General features: G+C 38.3%; 1 protein-coding gene across 3 annotated transcripts; it reads right to left on the reverse strand.

The window, feature by feature from the left end:
- Positions 1–4,272: 4,272 nt before the first annotated feature.
- LOC132796268 (homeobox protein 2) lies at positions 4,273–25,547 on the reverse strand. Of its 3 annotated transcripts, none has more exons than XM_060807373.1 (6): positions 25,061–25,547; positions 11,153–12,842; positions 9,509–10,102; positions 7,636–8,628; positions 5,897–6,127; positions 4,273–5,838 (listed from the first exon to the last, which is right to left on the reverse strand). In XM_060807373.1, the coding sequence occupies exons 2-6, from the start codon at positions 12,523–12,525 to the stop codon at positions 5,160–5,162; spliced, it is 3,870 nt and encodes a 1,289-aa protein (XP_060663356.1). In that variant the 5' UTR covers positions 12,526–12,842; positions 25,061–25,547; the 3' UTR covers positions 4,273–5,159. The 3 variants fall into 3 exon arrangements, with proteins under 3 accessions (XP_060663356.1, XP_060663354.1, XP_060663355.1); XM_060807371.1 differs by having other exon boundaries at positions 9,509–10,105; XM_060807372.1 differs by lacking the exon at positions 25,061–25,547 and adding an exon at positions 18,807–19,021 and having other exon boundaries at positions 9,509–10,105.
- Positions 25,548–27,536: the final 1,989 nt, after the last annotated feature.

Below are 27,536 nucleotides of genomic sequence, written 5' to 3' on the forward strand. Positions count from 1 at the left end.
TTCAAAGCGATAACTGCATTCACCTTAAGTAATTAAATACCAGCAGATTCTACTTGCTGTTCGCTTATGTTCGCCTGGTATTTTATTTGCAAACTAACAATAACAATTGCACCCACTACAACAACAGTTATCAATTGCTCATGATTTTTGTTTACCCGTTATTTCACTTTTTGTTATTGCGTTTTTTACCCGTTCGGGCTCAGGTGTCCAACGACAAAACCAACAAAAACTACATATACTATTACAACAACAGCGATCATAATAATAACAACAACAACATCGATTGCATTGTTGTATGTACAAGCTATCAACAACTCTGGTAATAAGTCGGATTCTCACAGCAGTAGCATGTTTCTAGGCGCAACGAATCTTAGTCGTCTTGTGAGTACAAACCATAGGTGGCGCTTTTAATCGTAAATGTGCTACCACTAACCATACAATACAATTGTATTAGTGACAAATTAGTGACAAAACTTTGTATAATGGTAAGGAATAAACCAAAAATAAGAGGTCAAGTCGAAGATAAAATGGTTTTTTTGCTGCGCATGAGCGCAATTCCTCAATGCGACACCTATGTGTCGTATGTTCGGGAGCGCGCGCCATCTAGCGGCGTGTAGGGCAACTTTTTCATTGACTTTAAATTTCATAAACGGATAATTAAATTCGAAAAATAATATTAGTTCATCACACAATTATTTCAAGTTTGTAATTGAATTCTTCGTTAAAAATAAATCCCAACCTAAGGAAAAGTAAAGAAAGTTGTTAGTTTTATATTCTTTGTTTTTATTTGCACTCTACTCGTAACATGTTTTAGATTTGTTCATTTTAGTTTTTAATGTGTTATCTGGTCTAAGTGTAATATCAATTCTATATACATATGTTGTCATGTATGTATATATGTGTGTATTTGTATAAGTATTTATGTATGTATATATACAAGTCAGTTTAGCTACAGCTAATACATACTTATATATATATGTATATATTCTCAAGAGGCAATTCTTAACAAAATTGTGTTTGTGTTCGCTCATTACATTCATCATCGTCATCGTCATCGTCATCGTCATCATCATAATCATCATCGACGACGCCCGAGAAATCAGTCCAAATCAATTGGCGCTTCAGCACTTTGTATCATTTTAACTTGGTTGTTTGTCAATTGAATTTATTGTTAATTGTTAATATTTTTACTTTTGTTTTTGTACCAGCCGCAAAACATGAAAATCGAAAAGTTTTGAGTTTGAATTTTTGTTGCTCTTCGAAAAAGTAGAAAAATATTGCTCTAAAAAATACAGGGCAACTCTTGTCTTTTTATCTTTTTGTCATTTGTTCATTTATTTATATGTATTTGTATATACTATATATATATAGATAGATAGATATTTCATTTAGATACTTATATTTCATAGTTGTTCGTGTGTTGTTTCATCTTGTTGTTGGTACAGGTTTAGACATAAAAAACAGGCGCTAGTTGAAACCTTGGAGGGCAAACGGATACATATACACTTCTCATGATATATATGGTATATGGTATATGGTTATATACATACATAGATATATTATCATATTCTTTGAATATACATATAAGTAGATATACATATATATATTAATGCTTCGAAAGTGGGGAAATAAAATTGCCTAAAGTGTAGGTTCCCTGCACGTCGAAACGACAAATTGAATCAGACTTCAGACGTGTTGACTGTTGTTTATTGTTTCTTGTGGACATGTATTTCGATACCCTGTAACTGTTTAGGATTTTTATTTTTATGTTGTTTTTTTTTTCTTTTGCATTCTCTTCTATCATTTACTCTCTGATGTTGCCCGTCTTCCAATAGGGTTTCGTAGCAACAAAAGCGAGACGGGGGGGTGGCTTCAAGCTAACACTTTAACAAAATAGTATAACTTTAACCTATGTCTGCTGAAAATTGGCAACACTGCCGTCGTGCACTGTTGCCAAACTTCACGTCAAACACAAAATGCGCAAATGAAAACAATTGATTACAGGCACTTTCCGTATTTAACATACATTGCTCTTAACTTGGCGTCTTCAAATAATTTTTCAACTCATCATCGAGTTCTCTTACAAACAAATACAAATCCTTATAGAATACTCCACGATGCTTGGCGTTATCTTTTCAAAATTTGTCGCTGCCCTTGCAGAAATCAGGATACTGGAATGATTGATCTCTACATTCGAATGGAGAAAGTGCGGGAAGAGAGCTAACGAATTTTGATTCTATATGCTATAGGAAAACTCTGCAAGGACAATAATACTTCGGTGCACCGAATTTACGGAACTATAGTTCTGCTATTGCTCCCCAACAAATAAACAATAAACATTGAATTACTCTATCTAGTTTGGAGGCAAAAATGGAAGAAATAAAAAAACAAAGTCAAGTGAAATGAAATCACATGTTGTGTGTGTATTTGGTACGCAAAAGAAATTATAATCATATATGTATATAGTATGTACGTATATATTTAATAATAATGATGGTATGATAATTATATAAAAAAAGAATAATTATATATATGTGTGTAAACATTAACAAACTGATTTCTGATCATAGGCAATTGCTTACATATATATATAGCAAATCGTACGTACTTTTTAGGGATTTGGTAACATTAGGTAAAGTGATATTATATGAGGGAACTCTGGGAACAGGGAAATGGGAACTAGGGAACCGGGATGCCAGGAACTGGGGCAGATTGCGCTTTTCAGGCTACAAAAGTCTCGCGTTTAAGCTTGCAGCTTACGTTATAACTCGTTGGATTGGCTATAACAATATATATACATATATATATATATATATATCATTTATCATGTATGTTTTAGCTAATTTATAAGTAAATGTATATGCATATATATATATATTGCATACTTGTGAAAATATACAAAAATATATATACATATTTCACTTGCAGATACAATTTTCCCATATAAGCTTAAAATTATGTTTGCTTAGCTAAATTTGTTGTTGTTCTTCTTGTTTTTGTTGTTAAAAAAAGGCGTTCGCATCTCTATAAAGCTACTAAAACTCCTTATATATTCCATAAATATGTATGTATAATATTTAAACAATCAAAAGCAAACGTTTAACATTTAAATGTAATTTTAAATTTAAGTTTTTAACAACTGGCAATTAGTTTCTCTCTCTCTCTCTCTGTCTGTCTCTTTCGATCTTCATCTCCACTTTTTTAGGCTTTTTGCTTCAATGATGCGCTGCTATAATTTAATTTAATTTACTTTAATGCTTTTGTTTTTGCTAAAAAGGTACTTGAAGTGTATACACTTAGGGTTTTCTTTAATGTATATAGTATCTATATATATTTAGATATATATATGTGTATGTGTATGTGTGTGTGTGTAGAGGTGCAGCATAGTTCCAACAGCTTTTCCTTATGCATAGAATTTGGTTAATTTCAACTAAAGTTTTCTTGTATCTCTCATTTATTTTGTTTTGTTTGTTGTTTAATATTAATTTTTAACAAATTTGTCTGCTATTCTGTAAAGTTCTTTCGATTATTTAAAAACTAAAAACAAAATTATATAGTGTTTATGTATGTGTGTATGTGTGTTGTGCTTATTGAAAGCAAGGAAACGAACAAATTGTTAACAAGTTTTGCGAACAAGGTTTTAACTACATTTCGTAATGCTTAGAAAACTAATTGTTAGTTGTTGTTTGTTGTTGTTGTTTATTTTGTTTTGCTTAGGGTCTAAAAGTATCTTTGATTTATCATTTACTTGAGTGTCGTATTTTTGTGTTCCTTTTTGTTAATGTTTAGTGTGTGTTTGTAGTCATAGTTTTGGGTATTCGGATTGCTATGCTAAGCTTGATTGGCCTGTGTTTTGGTTGAATTAGTTAGCACTTAAGTTTAATCATATAACATATGATAATCATATCCATAATAATAATAATAATAATATTACAATAATCATAATAATAATATAATATAATATAGTAAGTATGTATATATATAACACGTAGCGATATTAAACAATTCAAATTTTTAACATCATTTTTTTACACTGCGATTTGTGTTTCGTTTTCTCTTTTCTCTTTTGTTTTTCTTTTCTTCTTTTTTTGCTAAGGACTCAATAATAAGGCGCTAAATGTTTGTTGTTTTGTTTTTAGTACTTAACACATATGTATGTGTTTGTGTATGTATGTGTGTGTTTGTATATAAAACTTGTTTTGCTTACAGCAGACAAATAAAATGTTTCATGCCTACATATAATTGTTGCTTTTTCGCTTGCTTCGTTTTTCATTTTTTTTTGTTTTTTTTTTATCATTTTACTTTTATACAAAAGTCATTTATCTTTTACAGTTTACCCTTTTTTTCTTGTTTTTTTGTTGTTGTTGTATCTTTGATTTTACTTAGCACAAATTTGTTTCATTTGATATACACTTTGTTTGCTGCTTTCGACCTCTGCTGCTGATTGCCTCTCGACACATATTTTTGTTTTGTTGTTTCTCGCTCAGCCTATCTCTTTCTATCTATCTCTATCTCTCTCTCACATGTCTTGCACATTTGATTAATTGTTGTTTAAATATGTATAAATGTTATTAAATTACAATTCGTGCCCAGCTAGCACCCAAGGACAGTTTGTATTTTCTTTTGTTTTGTGTGTGTGTTAAAAATTATTTAAAATATTTAAGTTAAAATTATATATACACAAATCTTTGAATTAAAAACTAACAAAGAAAAGAAATTGCAACTAATCGATGAAAAAAAAGAATCATATATATTAATATATATAAAGATAATGGCCAACAATCAACTGGGCAGCAAAAAAAAGTGCCACTACAATTAAAACTATAAAAAAATGTGGTTAAAAAAATAATAATAATAATAAAAATAATAATAATGATAGTTATTGCTAAATAATAAAGAATAACGCCGCTCGGATAACAAAAACACGAAAAAAAAAGTATTTATGAATAGTTAGTTCGAAATTTGAAAGCGATGCTTAGAAACTAATTTGCTACGCGTTGAACAGCATTTGCTTTAGAAAGAGACAACATCACTGGTGCGAGCAGGATGGGTATGTGTGTGTGTGGGCAGAGGTAACCGAAACCGAGGAGGTGTGTGTAGGTGACATTTAGCGAGCGTCAGACAGACGACTATTTTCTGCCGCCAGCCTTGCGCCATATTCACCGCATCCAGGCAGCCTTTCGCTTGATCTTGGTGCGCAGTCCCCTCAAGGGCTTCACCTTGCTTTTGACAGCCACAGCATTGGCCATGACCGCACTCAGATGCTGCTGCAACATCGGCTGTCCCCCACCGCCGTTCGCAGCAGCCACTGCTGCTGGGGCAGCAACAGCAGCTGGGAGACAACTAATTGTTTGCAAATACAAATTTGAGGTGGAGTTGTTGCTGTTGCTGTTGCTGTTGGTGTTGTTGTTGTTGTTGCTGCTGCCATTGCCAGTCGCTGCATAGAGTTCCTCGTAAATCGGTTGCTGCTGCTGCTGTTGCTGTTGTTGCTGCTGGGCCAAGGCTGCGGCAGCTGCCACATTGGCAGCAGCACTGCTAAGCAGCGCCATTTTGCTGCCACTTCCATTTGTGTAGATGCTCTGATGATGCTGCTGCTGCTGCTGCTGTTGCTGCTGTTGAAGTTGTTGCTGCAGCTGCAACTGCTGCTGATGATGTTCCTCCTCGAGGCTGCGACTCGAGGCGCGTTTGTGCGGTGAACTATGACTGCTGCCACTGCTGCCGTTGCTGCTGTGATAATGCGACGTTGTCGACGTCGTCGAACGCGACAGCGACAACAAGGCATCAACGCCATCTCGATGTCGCTGCTGATCCGCCAGCTCCTTGGGCGAAATGTTGTGACTGCAAAGCCGAAAATTAATCATCACATGATACATACACACAATTTCAGATTACTCACTTCTCCTCGCTGCTGTCGTAGGCCGCATCGCTGGTGCAGCTGGGACAACTGGCACAGTTGGCACAATTGCTCTCGCTTTGTCCAATGCTCGCCGCCGTCGCCGCCGTCTGCGTCTGAGGGCCACTCTTCTGGCCATTGGTTCGCGGCGTCGAGGCTCCACTGTCCGCATTGCTATTGCCACCCGCCGAGTAAGTGTGATCCTCGCTGGGCGAGCTCGTTATCACCGGTGCGCTAAGCAGCCAAAAAGAGAGAGAAGAGTGTGTGATATTAGTTGTTATTCGATTTATTCGTGTAATTTGTTAAGAGTTTTAAACTAACTGACTAACATGAGTTTCTTACGTTAACTCTGGGATTTAACGTTCAAGATCTGTAAATATACTTGCTGTTGCTGTCAAAGTAATCTATCGAATAGTTGCTGACGTGGTAAATAAAAGAAATTCTATACGAAATACAGAATCAACATTGCAACAGAATTCGTTAAGGATCAGCTCACAAATTGATCTTTTTCTTTTTCGTTCAAAATTCTTTTACTGTTCCTTTTCAGAATCTATATACTTAAAATTATGAAATTTACTTGCCTCAAATTACATTCAAACATTCAAGATAATTGCATAAAATCTAAGTAAAAAGTTTTCGATCTAATTTAATTGCACATTTCTGATAACTAAACCTTTTCTCTAGTGTAAAAGATGGATGTGCAATAATTAATACTATTGCATAATCCAATCATATATACATATAAGGAAATTATATAATCCATTGTGCATTTAAATGCCCATTCAAGATAATTGCATAAACTAAAATAAAAACAAATCAAAATATTGTTTTCACTTGGGATTGAATTACACATTGGATATGATTTAGAGTGCATAAATTGAAACCAAAATAAACCACGAAAATGTTTTGGCTTTAAATTAATCGCACATTGTAGATAAAACCAGTTTTTAAACTATAAATATTTTAAGCTCTTTACGTGCTATAAATGTAATTACTTCAATCATTCAAACAAAAAACTTTTTTTTAGATTTCAACTAAGAGAACAATTTGCAAAGAAACAAAATGTTAGATAGATTTACTATTTCTATTCTTAGTTTTTATTGTTTTTATTTCCCCCAAAAGTAAAGTAATCCAAATCTAAGTACTTTTACGCTTCTCTAAAAATGCATTTTAAGCTGTGTTCTATTGTTTTCCTTTGCACGGAGGCCTATATTCCAGAAATATACCAAATAATACTATATCAACATACTATCACATTCAAAATATATCAAATATAGGCAGCAATGTCAAAATGGCAAAAAATACTGTATTTAATATATTAATATACAATCACGTTCGAAATATACCATGAATATGCAGCATTGTCAATACAGTAACAGAAAACTTCCGAGTAATATACCGAAACATACTATATTTGGTATATCATAATACTATCACATTCAAAATATAACATATGTACACGTATATTGTCGATACATTAAAAAAAAAAACAACTGCGATTTAAAGATTATTGTATATGGTATATCAATATACTATCACATTCAAAATATGCCATATGCATATAGACAGCATTGTCGTTACAATAAAAGAAAGTACGAGTAATATATAAAAAAAATACTATCAATAAACTATCATATCCAAAATATACCATATATAACAAATTATACCAAACTCAAAGCATCTATCCAAAGGATAGCAGGTATACAAAATAGTATATCAAATCAATTGTAATCTATGCTTACCCATTCTGATAGGACTCGCTGAAGGCTTTTCCGTGCTTAAGGAAGAGCATCGCAGCCGCGGCGTGAACATCGTCAATGTTATCGGCGCCACAATCGCGCGCCAAGCGCTCGAAATTGAAGGCAACGACTGTTGTGCCAGCTGAGAATGTGTTGTTGTTGCTGGAGTTGTTGGAGTTGATGTTGGTGTTGCCAGCAACAGTTGCTGCTCCATTGAGAGATGCATAATTGTTGTACTTGTTATTATTGTTGTTAAGATTGTTATTATTGTTGTTGTTGTTGTTATTGGTCATATAATCGCCGTGCAGCTCCTCGTCAAGAGCATCGCCTAAGAGCTGCGCCGGCTGCGTCGATGGCTCCTCGCTGATGTTGCGAAATTTCTTGCACAAATTGGGATACAATTTCGGATCGAAACGTCCATGAGCAGCACCAGCTCCAGCAGAAGCAGAAGCAGCTCCGTTGCCAACACTATTTCCATTTGCTGTGCCATTGCCAGCCACTTGAACAGAGCCTCCTCCTCCTCCTCCACCTCCTGCTCCCCCTCCACCACCAGCAATGGCCAATGAGCCAAGCACTCCATTCGTTTTAACGGGCGTTGTAGCTCCTCCCGTTGTTGTTGCACCCACGACGGACACTGACGTGGAGCCGGCGCTGCCATCCAAGCTGTCGTAACCACCTGGATTGCCAGTGGGACTCTTGAGCATCGGGCTGATCTTGTCGACAGCCGAGTTGGGAAAGTAGGGCGAACGATTTAAGGCCTGCATGAGATTTTGTCGCTGCTGCGGCTCGACACGCCACAGCGATCCTTTGCCCATATTGGGCGCCTTCTCCACCTTGACGAAGCTCTTGTTCAGCGACAGGTTGTGGCGCACGCTGTTCTTCCAGCCATTGGGCGCCGTCTTGAAGTACGGAAAATGCTGCACGATCCACGCGTAGATCTCTTTCACCGGCAGCGCCTTCTCGTTGGAGTCTTCGATGGCCATGAAGATCAGGGAACTGCAAAAAGATAATTCCACAATAAATATTTCATTTCCATATTTAAGCTTTTTACATTTGTATAGATTTTAAAGTAATAATTGGAACACGAATTTAAACCGATTATGAACGAAGTAAGACTCGATTTCGTGACTTTGTTTTAGTGTTTTGTTTAACATTCAATCTAAATTAACACAATTTGAAAACTGAGCCTTCAGTTGTTTTGATATTTCTAACCTGCAACATTATTCCTATCCTCCAAAGCTTTCAGTAACTGATTAATTTTTGAGCAAAGTTTTTAGCAGCTACATTCGTAGTTCCTACCTTACAAATTTGTTCATAGTTTAAAGCTGCTTATTTGCATAATTAGCGAACTGAGGTTTCAACTGCTTTGCTGGTTTAATCTTAAAAGTATATTACTATATACGTTATATGGATTTGCTATTTCTTACATACATCTTTCTCTATACTTAACTACACTATAGTTGAAAGTATGCACAAGCTGAAAGTAAGCTTTCAGTAAGACCTAAACTTTTAACAGCTTTGGTGTTTCTAACTTAAAACATTCCCACTGTGTTTCATGTATGCAAACTGCATTTTCAGCAGATTTGCAGATCATACCTTACAATTTTCACACTATAGTGCAGAGCTTAAATAAAATGCATATTGTGCAAACTAAGTTCTAAGTTTAAAATATATTACTACACACGTTATCTTGATGCTCTTTCTTGCTTACAACTTTTTACATACTTTACTACTCTATACTTCAAAACATTTATAGAATGCACACTTTTAGAGTGAGCTTAAGCTTTTAGCAGCTTCGGTGTCCCTCCCTTTAAGTAACTACTTTACTTGCCAGCTATGGTTTTAGTTGCTTTTTGCTTTGTAGCTCATTGCTTACCTAAAGCTATATGGCGGTTTGTTGTTTGTATGCACGAACGGATCGTATGGCACATTGTTGGGATGCTTTTGCTTCTGGGGTGTGTTATTGCCGTTGTTGTTGCCGCTGCTGTTGTTGCCAGCGTTGGAGCTGCTGCTGAAGCTGCTGCTGCCGCCAGTGGATGAGTTGTTGTTATTATTACCGTTGCTGCTGCTGTTATTGTTATTGTTACTGCTGCTGCTGCTGCTAATGTTATTATTGTTGTTGTTCTTGGTCATTGCTTGGTACTGGGGAGTGCTTGTATGCATCCGAACACTGCTGCCCACCATATCGAACTCCTTCAGCGAGTCCTCGTTCTCGTAGCTGGCATAGCTGTTGGGGCTACGCAACTGCGGCATCCCCGAAGCGGAGCCCGAACCTGAACCTGAACCCGAACCGGAAACAGAACCCGCCGAAACGGAACCATTGTGCATCACTGTCGCCTGTGGCGGAGGCGTAATCGATAACTGCAGCCCGGCAGCGGCTCGCGACGGCACCGCACTGTAGAAGCCGCCGCTGCACAGCAGCAGAGGCGATGACTCCGGCGTCACAATGTTGGCGGGCTGTTGTTGTGAGCTGCTGGAAGATGGAAGTGGATTACTTCGTGTTGGAAATATCTTAGGAACTACAAGTTAAATTGAACTAACAGCCTGTAGAACATTTACGAATGCAAGCACAAAGCAGAATATGAATTACTTAATCTCTTTTTATCTTGTTGGCTTATCTTTCACTTAAGGTGACTACGACACCGTGTGCGCACTTGAAGGAGTGGACGAATCAAAATTACTGCCAGTGAAACGATCACGAAAGCAACGCACAAAAGAGACAGTTTCGAATGAGACGGAAGGGATAAATGATGGAAAAGTTGGAGAAAGATGTGAAAAAGAGTGGATCCGAATTTGAAGCCAATGGAACGATCACGAAAGCAACGCATAAAAGAGAAATAGCTTAGAATGGGATGGAAAAAGAGCGACAGAGAGGTTTGTGAGAATAAGTGCATAAACGGAATTTGCAGCCAGTGAAACGTTTACGAAAGCAATGCACAAAAGAAATGGGTGAAGGAAGTGCTAAAGAGAGAATGATAGAAGGCTGAACTGAAAAAATAATAGCGAATATGGAGAAGATGAGAGAAAGAAACGGTATTCGCAGTCAGTAAAACGTTTACGAAGACAATGCAGAAAAGAAATATGCTAGCAAATAATGGATAGCAAGATAGAGATAGAATGATTCGAGGACACAGGGAAGATGGAGACAGAGAGACAACGAACGCAATTTGCAGTCAGTAAAACGTTCACGAAATCAAAAAAATATATTGAGAAAAGAAGCTGAAAGAAGGTAATGGTAGTAAAGATGGAGAAAGATGAACAAATCAGTGCAAAATCAGTATTTGCAGCCAGTGAAACGTTTACGAAAATAATGCTTGAAATAAAAGCATATGTAGGTTAAAGAAAGAGGTAAAAAATCTACATTAAAGAAATTATAGAGACGGAGAGTGTGAAATGCAGGATAAGGAGGCAGACTAAAAGAGGGAAGTTAATATAAAACGTAGCAGAATAGAATGCCAAACAAGATATAGAATGTAAGCTTTTTTTTAGAGACAGAACTCTGCTGATGATAAACACTTACATGACGTGGGTGGCGCTGCCCAAGTGGCTGACAAAACTGTAGCCAGCTGGCAGCGTCGTGGTGCTGACCACCGTCTGTGTCGCTGACTGTGGATCCCCGATTCCAATACCGATGCCATTTCCGCTGACGCTGCTGTTGCTGTTGCTCGTCGTTGTCGTGATGATGCTGGTGGTGTTTTTGGTGTTGCTGTTGTTGCTGTTGCTGCTGTTGGGCATTGAGTTGTTGGAGGCCGCATAGTTGACGGCATCAAAGACGGCATTGAAACTGCTTGACTTGGGCACGGGACTGTTGCCGCCATTGACAGCTGCTGTGGATGAGCCGGAGCCGGAGCCGGAACCTGAACCGGAACCGGAGACGGAACACGAGCTGAGCGACGAGTTGTTTGAGGAGGCGGGCGAACTGACCACAGTTACTGTTGAGGCCACCACATGACTATGATTGTTGGTGTTGCTGTTGTTGTTGTTGATGTTACTGCTGTTATTGTTGTTATTGTTGTTGTGCTCGACATTCATCTTCTCACGCAAATACTTTTTATGCGGATGATGTGTCGTTGTGTTGCCCGATGTCGATTTGTAGCCAGCTCCATTGCTGCCATTGCTGACAAAGATCTGTTGTGGCTGCTGCTGCTGTGGTTGCTGCTTAACTGTTGCTGTGATGGTGGGCACAAAAGTGTTGCTGGCAACACGAGCCGGTAAAAAGGCCCCGCCCACGCCCACGCCCCCGCCAGCAGCCGCCTTCGTTGCAGCCTTGTATTCAACCACCGTGGTTGTTCCGCTGGGTCCTTTGTGCACCGTTGTGGTGCTGTATACGGCGGGTGATTGCTGCTGCTGTTGCTGCTGTTCGTTTGATTGCTGTTGCTCGTTGTTGTTGTTGTTGCTGTTGCTGTTGGTCTCGCTGCTGTTGCTGCTGCCTGCGCTCGGCGGCAACTCTTCAATAATGTCGCCCACAAAGCAAATATTATTGTTGGTTGCTGCTTTCGCTGCTGCTGCTGCTGCTGCAACTGGCGTTGTTGCTGCTTTAAGCGTTAAGCCGCCCGCAGCAGCACGTTTCGTCGCTGCTGCTGCTGCTGCTGCTGTGGTTGTGACAATGCCTTTAATCAGATTGCTGTCATTAAGCCAGGACAACGAACGCAATTCACCATCGTCGCCAGCTGCGGCTGCTGCTGCTGTTGCTGTGGCCAAAGCATCCGCTGCACTCAGCTCGATTGGCTCTGTGGCAAGCAGGACAATGTTGCCACCAGTTGTTGCTCCTCCCTCCCCCTTCCCCACCACCGCCTGCCCCGCCAGCAGCAGCAGCAGCAGCACTCGCCGCACCTTGCACCAGATTGCCACTTGCAGCTGCGCTGTTCTCGTAGGCTGTGAAGCTGCTGCCATTGTGCTGCAGCAACACGTATTTGGTGCCGCCGGAGTTCATGTGGCTGTGGCTGTGACTACTGTGATTACTGTGATTGTGGCTGTGACTACTGTGATTGTGATTGTGACCGTGTCCGTGTCCGTTTGTGGCCGTTGCTGCCACGTTGCGATAACCGTGTGCGGCAGCTGCCGCTGCTGCCACAACCGCTGCCGTTGCCGCCGTGGCTGTTGCTGTTGTCGCTGCTGCTGCTGCCGCCGCCGCAGCTGATTGTAGTTGTCCTCGCAGTTGGCTCAAATCGTGTGTTGCTAGCAGCTGTGTGGGATTATCTGTTGACATGCTGCAAAGACGAGAAAACAAATGTTCGCAAAATGGAATTATTTTCATTGTTTTTCACATTCACGATACAATTCAATACAATAGGCGGCTATGCCGCAAATCTTAACACCTGACAAGGCCACACTTCCAAATGATGATCGTCTTTGTATATCATTAAGCAAAACAACAATAACAAACATCGATGCTTTACTTTCTTAAATTAAATGAAGAAAGAACAAAAATATACATATGTATAACTAAAAGCTTCTCGACTGTGAAGATACCCACTACTAATTCACCATTAAATATACCAAACTAATATAATATACCAAAAAAATACTGAAATACACTCAAAGTCGAATGTGATCAACTGTGAGATACGCGCTATCAACTTCCCATAAAACATACCGAATTAATATACCAAAAATATGCCAAAATGTATGTCGAGTGTGATCAAGTGAGAGTTACGCGCCAACTGAGAATACCCATAAAATATACCGAATTAATATACTAAAAATACTAAAATTTACTCAAAGTCAAGTGTGCTTGGCTGTGAAATACACGCTACTAATTTATGATACAATATACCGAATTTATAGTCCAAAAAATACTAAAATATACTCGGTGTTCAGTGTGTTCGATTGTGAGATAACCAGTTGTAACTTCCCATAAAATATACCAAACAAATATACCGACAATACTAAAATATACTCAAAGTTGAATGTGATCAACTGTGAGATACGCGCTATCAACTTCCCAACTTCCCGAATTAATATACTAAAAATACTAAAATTTACTCAAAGTCAAGTGTGCTTGGCTGTGAAATACACGCTACTAATTTATGATAAATATACCGAATTTATATTCCAAAAAATACTAAAATATACTCGGTATGAGATACCCACCTGTAACTTCCCATAAAATATACCAAACAAATATACCAAAAATATACTGAAATATACTCGGAGTCGAGTGTGATCAACTGTGACATATGCACTACCCAACTCCCATAATATATACCGAATTAATATACCAAAAATACTGAAATTTACCACGTTGTAACTTTCCATAAAATATAACAAACAAATATGTATACCAAAAAATACTGAACGTATTAAGAAATACCATTAATTTTATTATTACTAATAAAACGAAATAATACAAATTCCATTTGTATTCACAAATACATAATAATAAATCACCCTAGCAATGAAATTAATCGTAGATTTATAAAAATATAAACTGAGATTCATCACAGCAGCATTTAGAATTAAACAAATCGAAACTGATCGTTTAATTGCATTCGGGATTGATCAAATATTGAATTTGAGTTTAATTAATTAACTTATTTATTATCTAATCGCTAGATGACACACATTTTGTATTATAATTAATTAACACAAATTTACGTTCATTTAATTGCCATGAATAAAAAAACAAAATGTGTTGCGAGTAATTAAGAACTCGCATTTAATTTATTGTTTAAACAAATTTCGTCGATCATCTACGCCATTGCTCAATGTTTATTATTTATTTGCTTTGCTTCGTGTTTCGTTTCTATACTGTGCTTTTTTGTTATCAACGATTTCTAATCAAATCAACTTAAAAGCAAACGCAAACACACACAATACAGCGACATGTTGTTGTTGTTGTTGTTGGCGTCCTTCAATTTTGTTTTTATTGCATACTTAAATGCGCTCTCTTCTACTTCGCCGTCCCCCGGGTTTCAATTACCCCGTTAATAATCCACCTCGCCCCACCTCCCGTCAAACAGTGCACCACACAGTCGTGTCTCCCCCGGCCCCTCCTCCCCCACTGACCAAAATATCAGCAGCTCATCGTGGCCACATTTTAAGTTAAATGTTAAACGTTTTACGCAATCAACGCTCGCAGCCCGGGCAGCCATTTTATGTTTGTATCTCTGTGTATGTGTGTGTGTGTGAGTATGTTTTGTATTTTGTTTGTTTTTTTTTTTGTTCTTTTATTGCTTCTAATTTACGCGTGTAGTTTTTGCTGTTTTTATGACTTGATGAGCGCTGCGCGACGCCAACTGCGCTGCTCGCTCTCACCTGCGTCGCTCTGCTTTCTGCTTCTTCTTGCTTGTTTCATTTCAATTCTATTTTACTTTTTGGCTACTTTGCGACGATCTTGCGAGTACTTTCTCGCTCTCTCTCTCTCTCGCGCGCTCTCTTTGGCTGTCGTTGGCTTTGCTCTTTGTGTGCATGTGTGTATGTGTGTGTCTGTATGGATTATCTTATCAGCATTTTGCATTCTAGTGAATGTTGCTTCGGCCTTAACAGTTATAGTTTCTTGTTGACGATGCGAGCGAGACAGAAAGAGCAAGCAAGCAGTGGGGTGGGGAGGGGGGTAAAGAGAAAATGCAAAAATGAATAATGCTTGTGTTCGCTCTGAATGTATTCAATCAATACACACACTACTCTCACATTCACATTCTAATAAATTTGCGGTAGGCGGCAGTAATAAGAGCGAGGGGAGTGGTAGGGGGGAAGGGGAGCGGGGTCTGGGTCAGCAGCCAACAAAGTGTATTATTATTTATTGATTTTTATTGGGCAGCGCCGCGCTCTAACAAAATTACTTTGACAACAAAAGCAAAATGCAAAACGAGCGCGCCACAACAAAACTCGAGAAGAAGAAAATCAACGAGAGACGCGACGAAGCGAACAACAACACAAAAGCATAAGCAAAAAGCTCAACAACGAGAACAACAACAAAGCGTCGCGTCACCGTCGCGTCGCATCGCATCGCTTCGCCTTGTTTGTGCCTATGCGCTACAGTCACACTCTCAAATAATAGGCATGGCGTCGCATAATACACAGCAGCAGAGCTGTCGACAAACCAAAAACAGACAACAACAACAACAAAAATGCTTGCGACGCAATTTTGAAAGTTGACGGCGTCGTCTTGGTAACTTTTATAAACAAAAAAAAAACACACACACATAAAACACATCGATAATTTTGCACAGTAGCGTCGAAGAACGCGCGCCAGCAACGACAACGTGGTTTTCACCCCACCCACCCACCTTTCTTCACCCCTCTCGCACGCTCTTGTTTTTTCGCCATAATTAATTAGCTAAAATAGCCGTCTGTTTGCATGCACATGTGTGTGTGTGTGTGTGTGTGTTTATAAAGATAAAATATGGCACACACACAAACATACAACTATTTGAGCCACTGTTGTGACGTGTGCCAAAAACAAAACACACAAGCAAAAACAAAATAACAATAAATAACAACAACACAGCACAACACAAATGCCTATACATGCGGTTCGTTGTTTGCCGCTCTCTTAGCTTTGCACTCTCAGCCTCTCTTTGGTGCTTTGTTGTTTATCTGCTGCACAAACAAATGGCGCAGTTTCGTCTCGTCTGCTGAGCCGCACTTCACAAAAGAAGAGAGCGCAAAAAGAGCGCGCAAAGCGAGAGAGAGGGTGACGCGCTTTTTTTTTTGTGAGCCATCGTTTTGTTGTTATTATTATTAATATTATGCTTTTGCTTGCGTTCGCTCTCACTCCTCGCAACACACACACACACACACAAACACACATGAAGATTAGCAAGCAGCGTCAGTTGTCAGTTTTGTTTCGTTCTAGAAACGTCAACTGCGCTACGCTGCGCTGCTGCTGCGCTGCCTACTGTGTGACCTATGGACCTTTTCTACGACGTTGACTGCGACGGCGACTGCGACGCTGCTTTCTATGTGCAGCTGACTTTCTGATGTTGTTGTTGTTGTTGTTGTGGGCGTTAAATGTCAACCCGCTGCAGTTGCTGGTGTTGTTGTTGTTGTTGTTGCTGGGCCAATTAACAAAACAAAACTAACATGAAATAAAATAAAGCAACGCGAGCAGCAACAAAGCAATAAAAGGCAATTGGTTAAACTGTACCTGCTGCTGTTGCTGCTGTTAAAAACGCTAATAAAACGCGCGCAATGTGTAGATGATTCACACACACACACACACACACACACACATGCACACAACGGTAGTTTATTATTGTTGTTGGTGTTAAACAAGCTGCTTCCTCTTTTAATAGAAAATAATAAATATTGTAAGAGATCAAGTGTGGGAAAGAATAAAAACAAAATAAATGCTGGTCGAAGGGGGAAAGAATAATATGTAAAATAAATAATAATAATAGTAGATAGAAAGAGAGAGAGGGAGGGAAGGCGCAACACTTTGTTGTGCTGTTGCTTGTTTATATCTATTGCCATCTCCATCGCACTCGAATATAAATAATAACAAATAACAAAACACATTTTCACGTAACGCAAAACGAAATGCAAAGAGAGCGCAACAAAGAGCGACAGAGAGAGAGAGAGAGAGCTTTGCATATTTCCGGCAGCAGCGCATCAACAACAACAACAACAACAACACAACAGCTGGCCAAGCATTTTTTGAGAGCTTTTTAATGGCGTCCAATGACGCCCGCTACCTCGCTCGCTCTCCCTTTCTATCATTGTGTTGGTGAAATATAAACAAAAATTCTTGAAATTAATTTCACTTCGTTGCTGTTCTTGACCAAACAACAACAACAATACTAACAACAATAACAAATACTCATAATAATAATCGACATTTCTTGCTATTTTTAATCAATTTGAATTTAGCAAAATATAAAAAATAATAAACCAAAAGAAAAAACAAATTCTTGAATAATTTTGAGTAAATAGTTGATTAGTTATTTGTTGTTGTTTTATTTTTGCATACACACGGAATTTATTTCAGAATTTTCTCGAAAAACAACAACAACAACAACAGTAACAACAAGAAGAAGCAAACAACGCAACGCTGAAGGCGACCACGCGGCGTATACGTAACCCCATGCATACGTCTCTCTCTCTCTCTCTGTATGAGTGTGTGTGTGTGTTCCTTTATATGTATGTGTCTGTGTGTGAGTGCTTGCTTTCAAGTTGGGAGACACATTTTTTTGCATTACGTATACGCCTCGTATGAAGAAGGCGCTGTGGAAGCAAAGAAAATCGGGGGAAAGCACACACACACACACACACACACAGAAACACACACACATGTTGTGGCAGCTTTACAAGACAACTGATAAGCATTGTTGACCGAACGACAAAATTAATTGCAATTATTTCAAAATGCGCAAAAATATACAACAAAATGAAAAGCAAGAAAAACGGAAAACAAAACAACAAAAAATACGAAGCAAATAAGAAAATTATTCAGCAGAAATGATGAGAAGCAACTAAAAAAAACGCGACAAGGCCGCTTTGTTGTGCTTTGTCTGTGTCTAAGTTATGTTTGTTTGTGTGTGTGTGTGTGTGTGTGTGTGTGTGTGTGTGTGTGTGTGTGTGTGTGTGTGTGTGTGTGTGTGTGTGTGTGTGTGTGTGTGTGTGTGTGTGTGTGTGTGTGAGTGTGTGTGTGTTGTTATTACTATTCCAATAATAAAACTAGCATAAGAAGTAGAAATAAATTATCATAGTAATTATATCAATTGAAATTACAAATATAAAATGCAATATTTCAAATTAGTTGCATATACATTTTAAGCAAATGTAATTTCATTGTTAACAAAAAAAAAACTTCAACGCTCTCTTAATAAAGCTTTCACTCTCCCACACACACACACACGCATAAAGAGAGCCGCTCTCTTTTGCTTTGGCTTTGCTTTTGCTCTGCTGTCTTTTCAACGTGGTTTTTACGAATTTTTCCAGCTATGCGTATTTTATTTTTATTTTTGCTCTGGCGAATTTCTATTGTTTTTTCTTTTTCTTTTTGTCTTGTTTAGATTATGAAATCAAGACTAAAAATCAAAACAAATAAACTTGTAAATTGCATATTTTTGTTTTTTTGTTAGTTTACTGTTTTTGTTTTTCTTCTTGTGTCTGTTGATGACGCCGTCGTTTGGCTCTCACTTTGCTCTCTTTGCCTTTGCCACACACACACACACACACACACACACACACAGATTTGTTTTTGGTTTTGTTATGAATGATCCACATACCTTTGCACCAACAGCAAAAACTCACAATGTTTTCTTTACAAACATTTGGCACGCACGTAAACCAAAAAAAAAACAAAACCAATTTCAGCTACTCTTTTTGTTGTTGTCTCTTGTGCTTGTATTTTTATAAACGAAACAATTTACTTTTTTTGTTGTGTGATTTAATTTGATTGAAGCTTCGCACAGTTGTTCGAACCGTAAAGCACGCGAGCAGACAAACGAATGAAGCGAAACGGCGGCTGCCGTCAGCAAATGAAATGCCGAAACGAACGACCCCCACACACAGACACACACACACATGCACATTGGAGGGAGAGCACATGCTCTCTCGTAAGCAAACGTAACAAAGGCACGCGAATGTATGTGTGAGAGAGCCGGCAAAAGCGCGTCGTAAACAACAACAAGAAAGCTTGCTTTTTTGACGCACACACACAGAGAGCGTCGCTTTGCTCTCTTTCTCTCTCTCTCTCTCTCTCTTGTGTGTGCTTGTGTGAGTGTGGGGAGCGCGTTGGCGCATGACATTGCCATTTATTGAAAGCTGAACAGTAGCAGCAACAACAACAACGAAGAACGAAAAGGCTGAAGACGCTGACTTTGACGTCGCTGGCGACCTTATGAATGCGTTTTTGCTTTTGCGCTCAAAGGACCACAAAACCAATAACAAGAACAACAACAACGCGGAGTCGCAATGAACAGCTGTTTGGGTTAGGCCTAAAAAATAAAAAACCAAAAAGCATGACTCAATTGAGAGAGAGCGCCAAAGAGAGTCAATGCGGTTGCTCTCATGTTATTGCTGTTGTTGTTGTTGATGTTTGTAATTTGTGTTCTTGCTGCTGCTGATTACAAATATACTTTGTAAACACACACACGCAAGTTTATTTTTATTTTGCTTTATAGAAAATTACCGCAAATTTGCTTAATTAATTAATTAGCTTTCATAATAAAGCACAAACAAAAGGAAAAAAGAGTGCTAACTGCGACACGTGCGCTGCCAACGCACCGCAAAAGCAGCGCAGCGCAGCGGCAGCGACGTCGACCGCAGCAGGAAATACAAGAAGCCAAAAACAAAGTCAAACAAAAACAAAAGCTAACGACTGCGACAGCGACAACAGCTAAAAGCTTCAGCCAAATGCAGCGCAAGCATTAATTGTTGTTGTTATTGTTGTTGTCTATAGCGTATATTTAATTTTAGCCAGGCGGAAAGGAAAGTAAAGGAAAATTTGAAAAACGGCATTGTCTTGTCTCTTTTGTTAAAAATACATTTTACATTTATTTTCTTCGCACGCACAACAACAACAATAACAACGCAAGAGAGCAAGCGAGCGAGCGAGCGAGAGAGAGAGAGAGAAGCACAATTTTACTTTTGCCGGCTTTTTGGGGGCTGCGTCAAAGGAGAGAAACTGCAGCAGCAGCAGCAGCAGCGGCGACAGCAAAAAAAGAAAGAAACAAAAACCAAAAATAAGCGCATCAAACAAAAGCGTCAACTAAAAATAAGCACAACATATTTGTTGTTGTTGCTGTCCGCTTTGCTTTGGCATTTGGTGATAGAGCGCAAAGCAAAGCAAAGCAAAGCGTATTTATTGTTGCTGCTCTGTTGCCAGGCGCCGAAGAGAGTGCAGCAATGTGCGCTACCCCCCCACTTCCCCTCCACTACAAACTCAAGCAACCAACTCTCGCTCACACACACACCTTTGCGACTCTAGTTGAGTGACAGTTCTTGGGCAATTTCAATTTCAATTGATTTCTTCGTTCAAAATAAACTCACGTCTCGACTGTTGTTGACTACTTTGTCTCCTGTTTGCACTAGTCACGCACTAGCTACTTTGCAGGTGACTGCTTACGAAGAAGAAGAAGAGAGTAATGAGCTGCTGCCGCGGAACTAATTCCCAACTGGCTAACTCTCTTCTTCTTCTTCTTCTTCTTCTTTATACTGTTGGGTTTTTTTTGGCTAAGCAATTTTTCAAACGCAACGACAATAACAAATTGGGTCAACCACAATTAATATTACTAAATATAGCCAAAAGACAATTTGATTCTTTTTTTTCGCGTTTCTTGCGCTGATAACAACACCACAGTAAACCAAAGAGAGCGAGGGTAAAGGGTTAGAGAGAGAGAGAGAGAGAGAGAGAGAGAAAGTGCACTTGTTATTTTTCGCGCAAGCCTTGATCAATCCTTGCGTTGCGTTCTCTTCGAGTCCAGTGCACCCCACAAAAATGTCGAAATTCAGCTTGCAAAATTGTTAGTTTCGAAACACAATTTCTTTTTTTTTGGCATGTTTTTTGTTGCCAAATTGTTATCTAGAAATTCACAATTATTTTCTTTTTCTTTCTTTGGTTTGTTTGTTGTTTCCTTTGCTTTTTGTTGCCAAATTGTGATCTAGAAAAATACAATTATGTTTTGGTTTGCCTTTTTTTTTTTTTTTTGGTTAGCAACAAGTTGTAAACTTACAACAAACAAACAAAAAATGATATTTCAGTTGTGATGTTTGAGAGTTTCATCATTTGTTTGTTAATCTCTGCCCTTCAATCGACTAACTAAAACCAATTTACACACACGCGAGCGAGAGAGAGACGAATGTCGGAGCGCGATAAACGTTTTCAGCTAATTAGCACATTTAAAACGTCCGCAATTATTAAAATGCAGCCCAACGTCTACGAAAAAAAAACTCATCCACAAAAGTACATACAGTTCACTCTCATATACATACTATTTTTTAAGCTGTTCGTTCGCTGTTGATATGAATTACGTCCACATTTTACTAGTTATGACACAGTTGACAACCGGCACTGACCAGTAGAACAGCCTCCCAAATTAAATAAATACCATTCAAGCGTACATAATTTTTCACATGTGGTAAATAACAAAAACAGAAAACAGTCTCATCTAATCTGCATACATACAATGTAATATGTAGGTAAGCATTTATGTATGTACACATTTATTTATGTGCAGTGCAGTCGATCCACGTGACGCTGTTAGCGTAACAACTTGTGAGGAGATGAACGCGACCAACCACAACAGTTGTGATAACACTTACTTCTCTATGTGTGTGTGTGTGTGCTGTATTTATATATACTCGTTTAGATCTGCGATAAAAGCATCTTTCCTAGGAAAATGCATTTTAGTTTCAAAGAGTTAATTGAACTCGATTTTCACCAATTTTGAAATTAAAAAAATTCAATTATATTCCACATGTCGCTTCATTTTTGTTATATGTATATATAATTATTCTTTTTCTATTTTATGTATTTAAAACTCCCAATATTATTTCTCGCACTCAACAAATTTTCATTTTCTGTGGATTGCAATTTGTTTTAATCCAAATTTATTATTTTCTATATTTTTTAACAACTTGTATAACAGAATACAATACATCTACTTATCAATTTATTTTACTTAACAAAAAACGAAACTCAACTATTTTTAACATTTAACTTAAATTTGAAATTCAGCGAAATTAAATTGTATTTCATATGTAAATTTGTTTAGTTGTTGCATTTGAATGCAATTTTTCTTACAAAGTTTTCACAGTTTTTTTTTGTTCGTTACAGGAGTTATTATTTTAGGGGTGGCGACAACTTTGTTGCCTGCACCAAAAAAGGGAATGCAACTCGACGCGACTCGTGTTGAGTTTATTTTGCTGTTGCTTTGCTTTGCTTTGCTTTTGTTGTATAACGACAACAAAGTTGTCGCCGGTCGCCGTTGCTACTTTTTATTTGTGTTTGTACTATTTTTTTTTTTTTTAGTTTTTGTTTTTTAGTTTTGTTTGCATTTAGCGCATTGTTCTTGTTGTTATGCATGTTGTATATACACATCTATAGTTATGTATATATACAATATCTTATCGCGCTGTTTTACATACACCTCTAAGCGCTAGTGTGTGTGCGTGTATGTGGGCTAAATGCATACATACATACATAATTATTTTCATTTTTTATGTAATCAACATCAGCGCCACATGCGGCGGCGGTGGCGGCAACAGTGGCTGCCTTTTTGCTTCCCTCCTTTGCCAAGGTTCTCAACACTCACACTCACACACACACACAGAGAAAAGCACGCTCTCTCACACACACTCGCACGCACGCAGTCACACGCATGTAGCGTGTGAGGTGCAAAGTCAAAGCGTCAACAGAAAAGAAGGAACAAGAAACAAAAAAAGAGAGCACAAGCAGCAGCCAACATTTAGTGGGTGGGCAGCGATAGTGACTGCGACGCCGACGCCGACGTCGCCGTCGCCGCCACCTCACTATACGTGCGTTGCTCTGCTTAAGACACCTCCTCGCTGCCACCCCCTCTCTCTCACCCACTCACTTTCTTGTGTGCGTGTGCGTAGAAATATTTATGCATGTATTTTCAATTAGTTTTTAATGGGGGCGTTTTTCGTATTGGACTGACGAGTATCGCAAGTAATTTCCAATTGGTTTTTAAGTCAGTTGACAGACGACAGACAAACAAAACGCAAAGCACGCACAAAGAGCTTAAGGTACATAAAAGTTGCATAATCAATCGTCGATGTTGTTGTTGCTGCTGCTAATTGCATAAAGTTGTTCTGCTGCTGCTGCTGCTTGTGCTTCTTCTTCTCGGTGTTGTGCTGTGCGAGCGCAGCTTCGATGATCAGGCAAAAGCCAGACAATGACGAGGTCGCTTTGCTTTATCAAAAATTCAAAGCTACAGACAACACAGCACACAATACAATTACAATTCTCGCTCTCTCTCTCTCTCTCTCTCTCTCTCTCAATCTATGAAAAGCTGATCGCAAGACATCAACAACAGTATGCCAAACAATTTGCAAAGCACAAAAGCAACAGCAACAGCAGCGTCGACGTCGACGTCGTCATGGGACGCCGCCGACGCTCGCAGTTTCTATTTTCTTGCTGACGCAGGCGAAGAAGAAGAACTTATGTATTTGAGAGCGAGAGAGGACGACACTGTAACTCATATAAAAGGTAGCGTGCGGTCGGAGTGTGGGACGGGGGACGGGGATGGGAGAAGCACACCTTAATATTCACTCACATGCAAATCAATTGATTTACCATCATTTCAATTCAATTTCTATTCCATTTGCATGAGAGAAACATTTTACTTTTACAATTGACCCACAAACAAAAAAAATAAAGTCACAAAATCCGCACATTTTGCTGGACAAACAAATATATTTCATATTTGAACGATGCATTTCAGTAATATCATCTTGTGACGTCACACAATTTGAGCAGCAGACTCAGATTGTGACGTCACAATTTAAGCTGCATTCTGGTTTCCAACAGTGGTCTATTTTATTTTTTTAACTGTGCATAAACTATTTGAAATAAATGTCTAAGGCAGAAAACACAAATATTTTAAATTTCGGTAAGCGCAAACATTTAATATAAAATAAAATGAAATTCAAGAAATAATAAAATAAAATACAAGAAATTTGTTTAATGTTTTCTAAGGAAAAGGTAAAATACAGCAGAAGCTCTCAAATTAGAACATATCGCAGAGAAACTTAATTTCGTTAAATTGGTTATTTATTAACTATGACAATTATATCAACAATTGTTTTCATTAAAAAAAATTATTTAATTAACTTATTAAATAAAATAATAAAAAATATTTTATATTCATTAAATTTTTTAAGAATTTTATTTAAGGTATACTATTTTTATTTAGCGAATTTCTTTAGTGTTTCTAATTTGCGAACGTCTACTGTATATATGTAAGTATGTGCGTGTGTATGTGTATAACAACGGCCCATAAGAGTCGCACACTTTTGTGTGAACGCGACTGTAGCCAAATCTTTACATGTGTCTGTGTGTGTGTACGTAAATGCGGGCGACAATTTCTGCGGCTGTTGTTGTTATTGTTGTGGTTGTCGTTTACTATTTACCCTGCACCCCCTCCCCACTCCACAACAAATAAATACTGAAGATCGTTAGCAGTTGCATTTTAATTTCAATTGTCGCTGCTCCTACTGCTGTTGCTGCTGCTGCTGCGGGCAACTGCAGCGGGGGGCGTCGAAGCAATCACAACAATAGCAACAACAGCAGCCGAAGCAACAACAACAACCACAAGTAGACGCGGGGGTCGCCGCGACGTCGCTGCCCGCAGTCGCTCTTTTTTCTACTTTTTTCGGTTGTACACACACACTCGCACACGCACACAAAAATGTGCACACGCTGTAGTTATTGCTCATGAAATTTTATTTATCTACGTTTATTGTATGTTTTTCTCCTTATTTTTTGTTATTTTTTTTTCTTGTATTTTGCACTCACATTTTGTTGTTGTTGACAGTGCCAGTTTTTGGCGTCCGCCTCGCTGCGGCGTCGTCGTCGTCGTCCACGCACTTCGCTCTCTTTGTTTGCCTCGCTCTCTCTCGTTTTGCTCTCGTTCTCTTTTTGTTGTTGTTACTGTTGTTTTTGCCTGCGCTCTTCCTTTTCTGTTGTGGGCGGCACACTTGCAAACCTTTTTCGTTTTAACGTATTTATTATTGTTTGGTGTTTTGTTGTTATTGTTGTTGTTCTACTTCTACTACGTTGTATCGACTAATTAATTAACACAGCACGCGAAAAAAAAAATGTGCGAAAACAACGAGCAAAAAAAATTACAGACAACTAAGAAATTTTAGGCAAATTATGTGTTGCGCATTGTTTAAAACAATCAAATACAGCGTCTCGTGTGTGCTTTGTTTCAGCTTGTTTTGTTGTTATTAATATAATTGTTTTTATTTATGTTGTTGTATTTAGCGTTGTCTCGACACCGCACGTCTGTTGCGCTGAAAGGCACAATGCAAAATGAATGAGATTGTACGAGCTGCGACCGCGACCGCGACTGCGACTGCGGCAGCGGCAGCGACTAAAGCGACGCCGAAACCAAATACAACCCAACAACGACAGCGGCAGCGCAATCGCCTCGGATTCACATTGGGACAAAGTCGATTCTAGGCTCTATGAAAAATATGAAGTGCACAAACTTGCGATATGTATTTAAAACAACGTATAACTACAGTAAAATGTATCAATAGTTTTTTTTAATTACAATTCTCGGATAAATTGTAGTTTATAATTGTTGTAAATTGTTTTGAACAATATTTGACACAATCTTAAATTGTCATAATACAACAAAGTTACTCTGTTCTAGTTTATATTTCAATTTAAAAAGAAGAGTCTTAGTTGATTAACATCTATTGAAAATACTTTTGTTTTTTAAATATATTTTAGTATTCTAACTCGAAAATAAATGTAAATTAATTTACTAAATGCAAAAGTAGACATGAAGTTTTTTTTAGACTAGTTTGCAATTGTCAGAATTTATTATTAATTCGTATGGATTTAACCAGCTGCGTACCACTGTGCACGAGAACTACCGTAATAGTCGCCTCTAATTCCTAATTCTGCCTATGACTCTAAGTCTGTGTCTGTGTGTGTTTTCAACGTGTGCGTGCTGTGTACTTATGCGTGTGAGCTGTGCGTGTATTGTGTTGTTGTCAGACTTTCTGTTTGTTTGTAGTGTTAAATGCCGATGCTGATGCTGATGACGCTGTTGTTGCAACTTGTCAATACACACACACATACATATGTACATATATTGATGGCGATGAGTATAGCAGCCACAAAAACTCCACAGTTGCTAAAAATGTGTTGCAAAAAAATCATATCATTTTTGCTGAAGCAAAAATTAATTATTTACAATCGAAATATAAAAACAACAATTTGTTTATCCGACTATTTCAACGCACACACACACACACACACACACAAGAGCGCTCTCACACACATTTGGCTTTCGCTCTTTTGCCGCTCTCATAGCACACGAAGAGAACGCAAGCGAGAGAGCGAGAGAGTGAAGCGCGTGGCAAACACATGGTTTTGTTTTTGGCAAAAAAAAACACACACACGAGAAGAAGAAGCAACAGCATGGATCACAGTTATGTATGTAGGTAGTACCTACTAGGTACTTTGTTTGGCACAGTGGTATTACAGCTGATTGATGGAGGTAGTATAAATATGCAAACAATATAGCTTACAATTTAAGAAGCACAAATTACCTATTGAATTCAAATAATATGTATGTACATGTATGTACATATGTACATACATACTTATGTAAAGGTATTGGAATGTGAATAGTTTCCAATGGAATTGGAATTCATATCAATTTAAAAGTTTTCATTGCCAGAATTTGTTATTTGCCGAAATTCTTTAGATACTCTCGTATTTCAATGTAATTGCAATACTTGCTTTTGCCCTTGCTACTGGATAAAATACACAATAAGCAACTACACATAGTACATACACCCAACCACATAAGCATTTACCTACATACATACAAATGTACATATGTATGTACATACATATGTATATAAAATATTTATACACTTCTAGCACATGTGTCACACGCAGAGAGGCGAAAAAGTCAATCACACACAAACACAACCGCAACGTCAGACATCGACAACGCCGCCGACGTCGCTGTCAGCGTCTGACGCTGAATTTTTACCCACCCGACACCCGCCCGTAAATAACAAAACACAGTGTCGTAGTCGTCGTCGTCGACAACAATCATCGACCGACTGAATCGTTCGTTGTTCGTTCTCATTCTCTCTCTCTTTCGCATGCTCCCGCATACACTGATAACTAACTGGCAATCGCAACAACAACAAAACGAACGCTGTTTTCATACTTCACAATGTTGTGTATCGGCATTTAGTTGGATTTAAGCGCATTACGCAAAGCAAGCAAAAGCACATTT

The sequence above is a fragment of the Drosophila nasuta genome, chromosome X (assembly GCF_023558535.2).
Source record: "Drosophila nasuta strain 15112-1781.00 chromosome X, ASM2355853v1, whole genome shotgun sequence".
NCBI classification, from domain to species: Eukaryota; Metazoa; Arthropoda; class Insecta; order Diptera; family Drosophilidae; genus Drosophila; species Drosophila nasuta.

Bases quoted from the DNA above. Each gene is read 5' to 3' on its own strand.
- LOC132796268 (XM_060807371.1), bottom strand. From the start codon at position 12,525: ATGGCAGCAGCTTCACAGCCTACGAGAACAGCGCAGCTGCAAGTGGCA. The intron at 10,106-11,152 runs GTAAGTGTTTAT...TCCATCTTCCAG, and splicing joins GGCAGCGCCACCCACGTCAT to CAGCTCACAACAACAGCCCG. The intron at 8,629-9,508 runs GTAAGCAATGAG...ATCTTTTTGCAG, and splicing joins AAACCGCCATATAGCTTTAG to TTCCCTGATCTTCATGGCCA.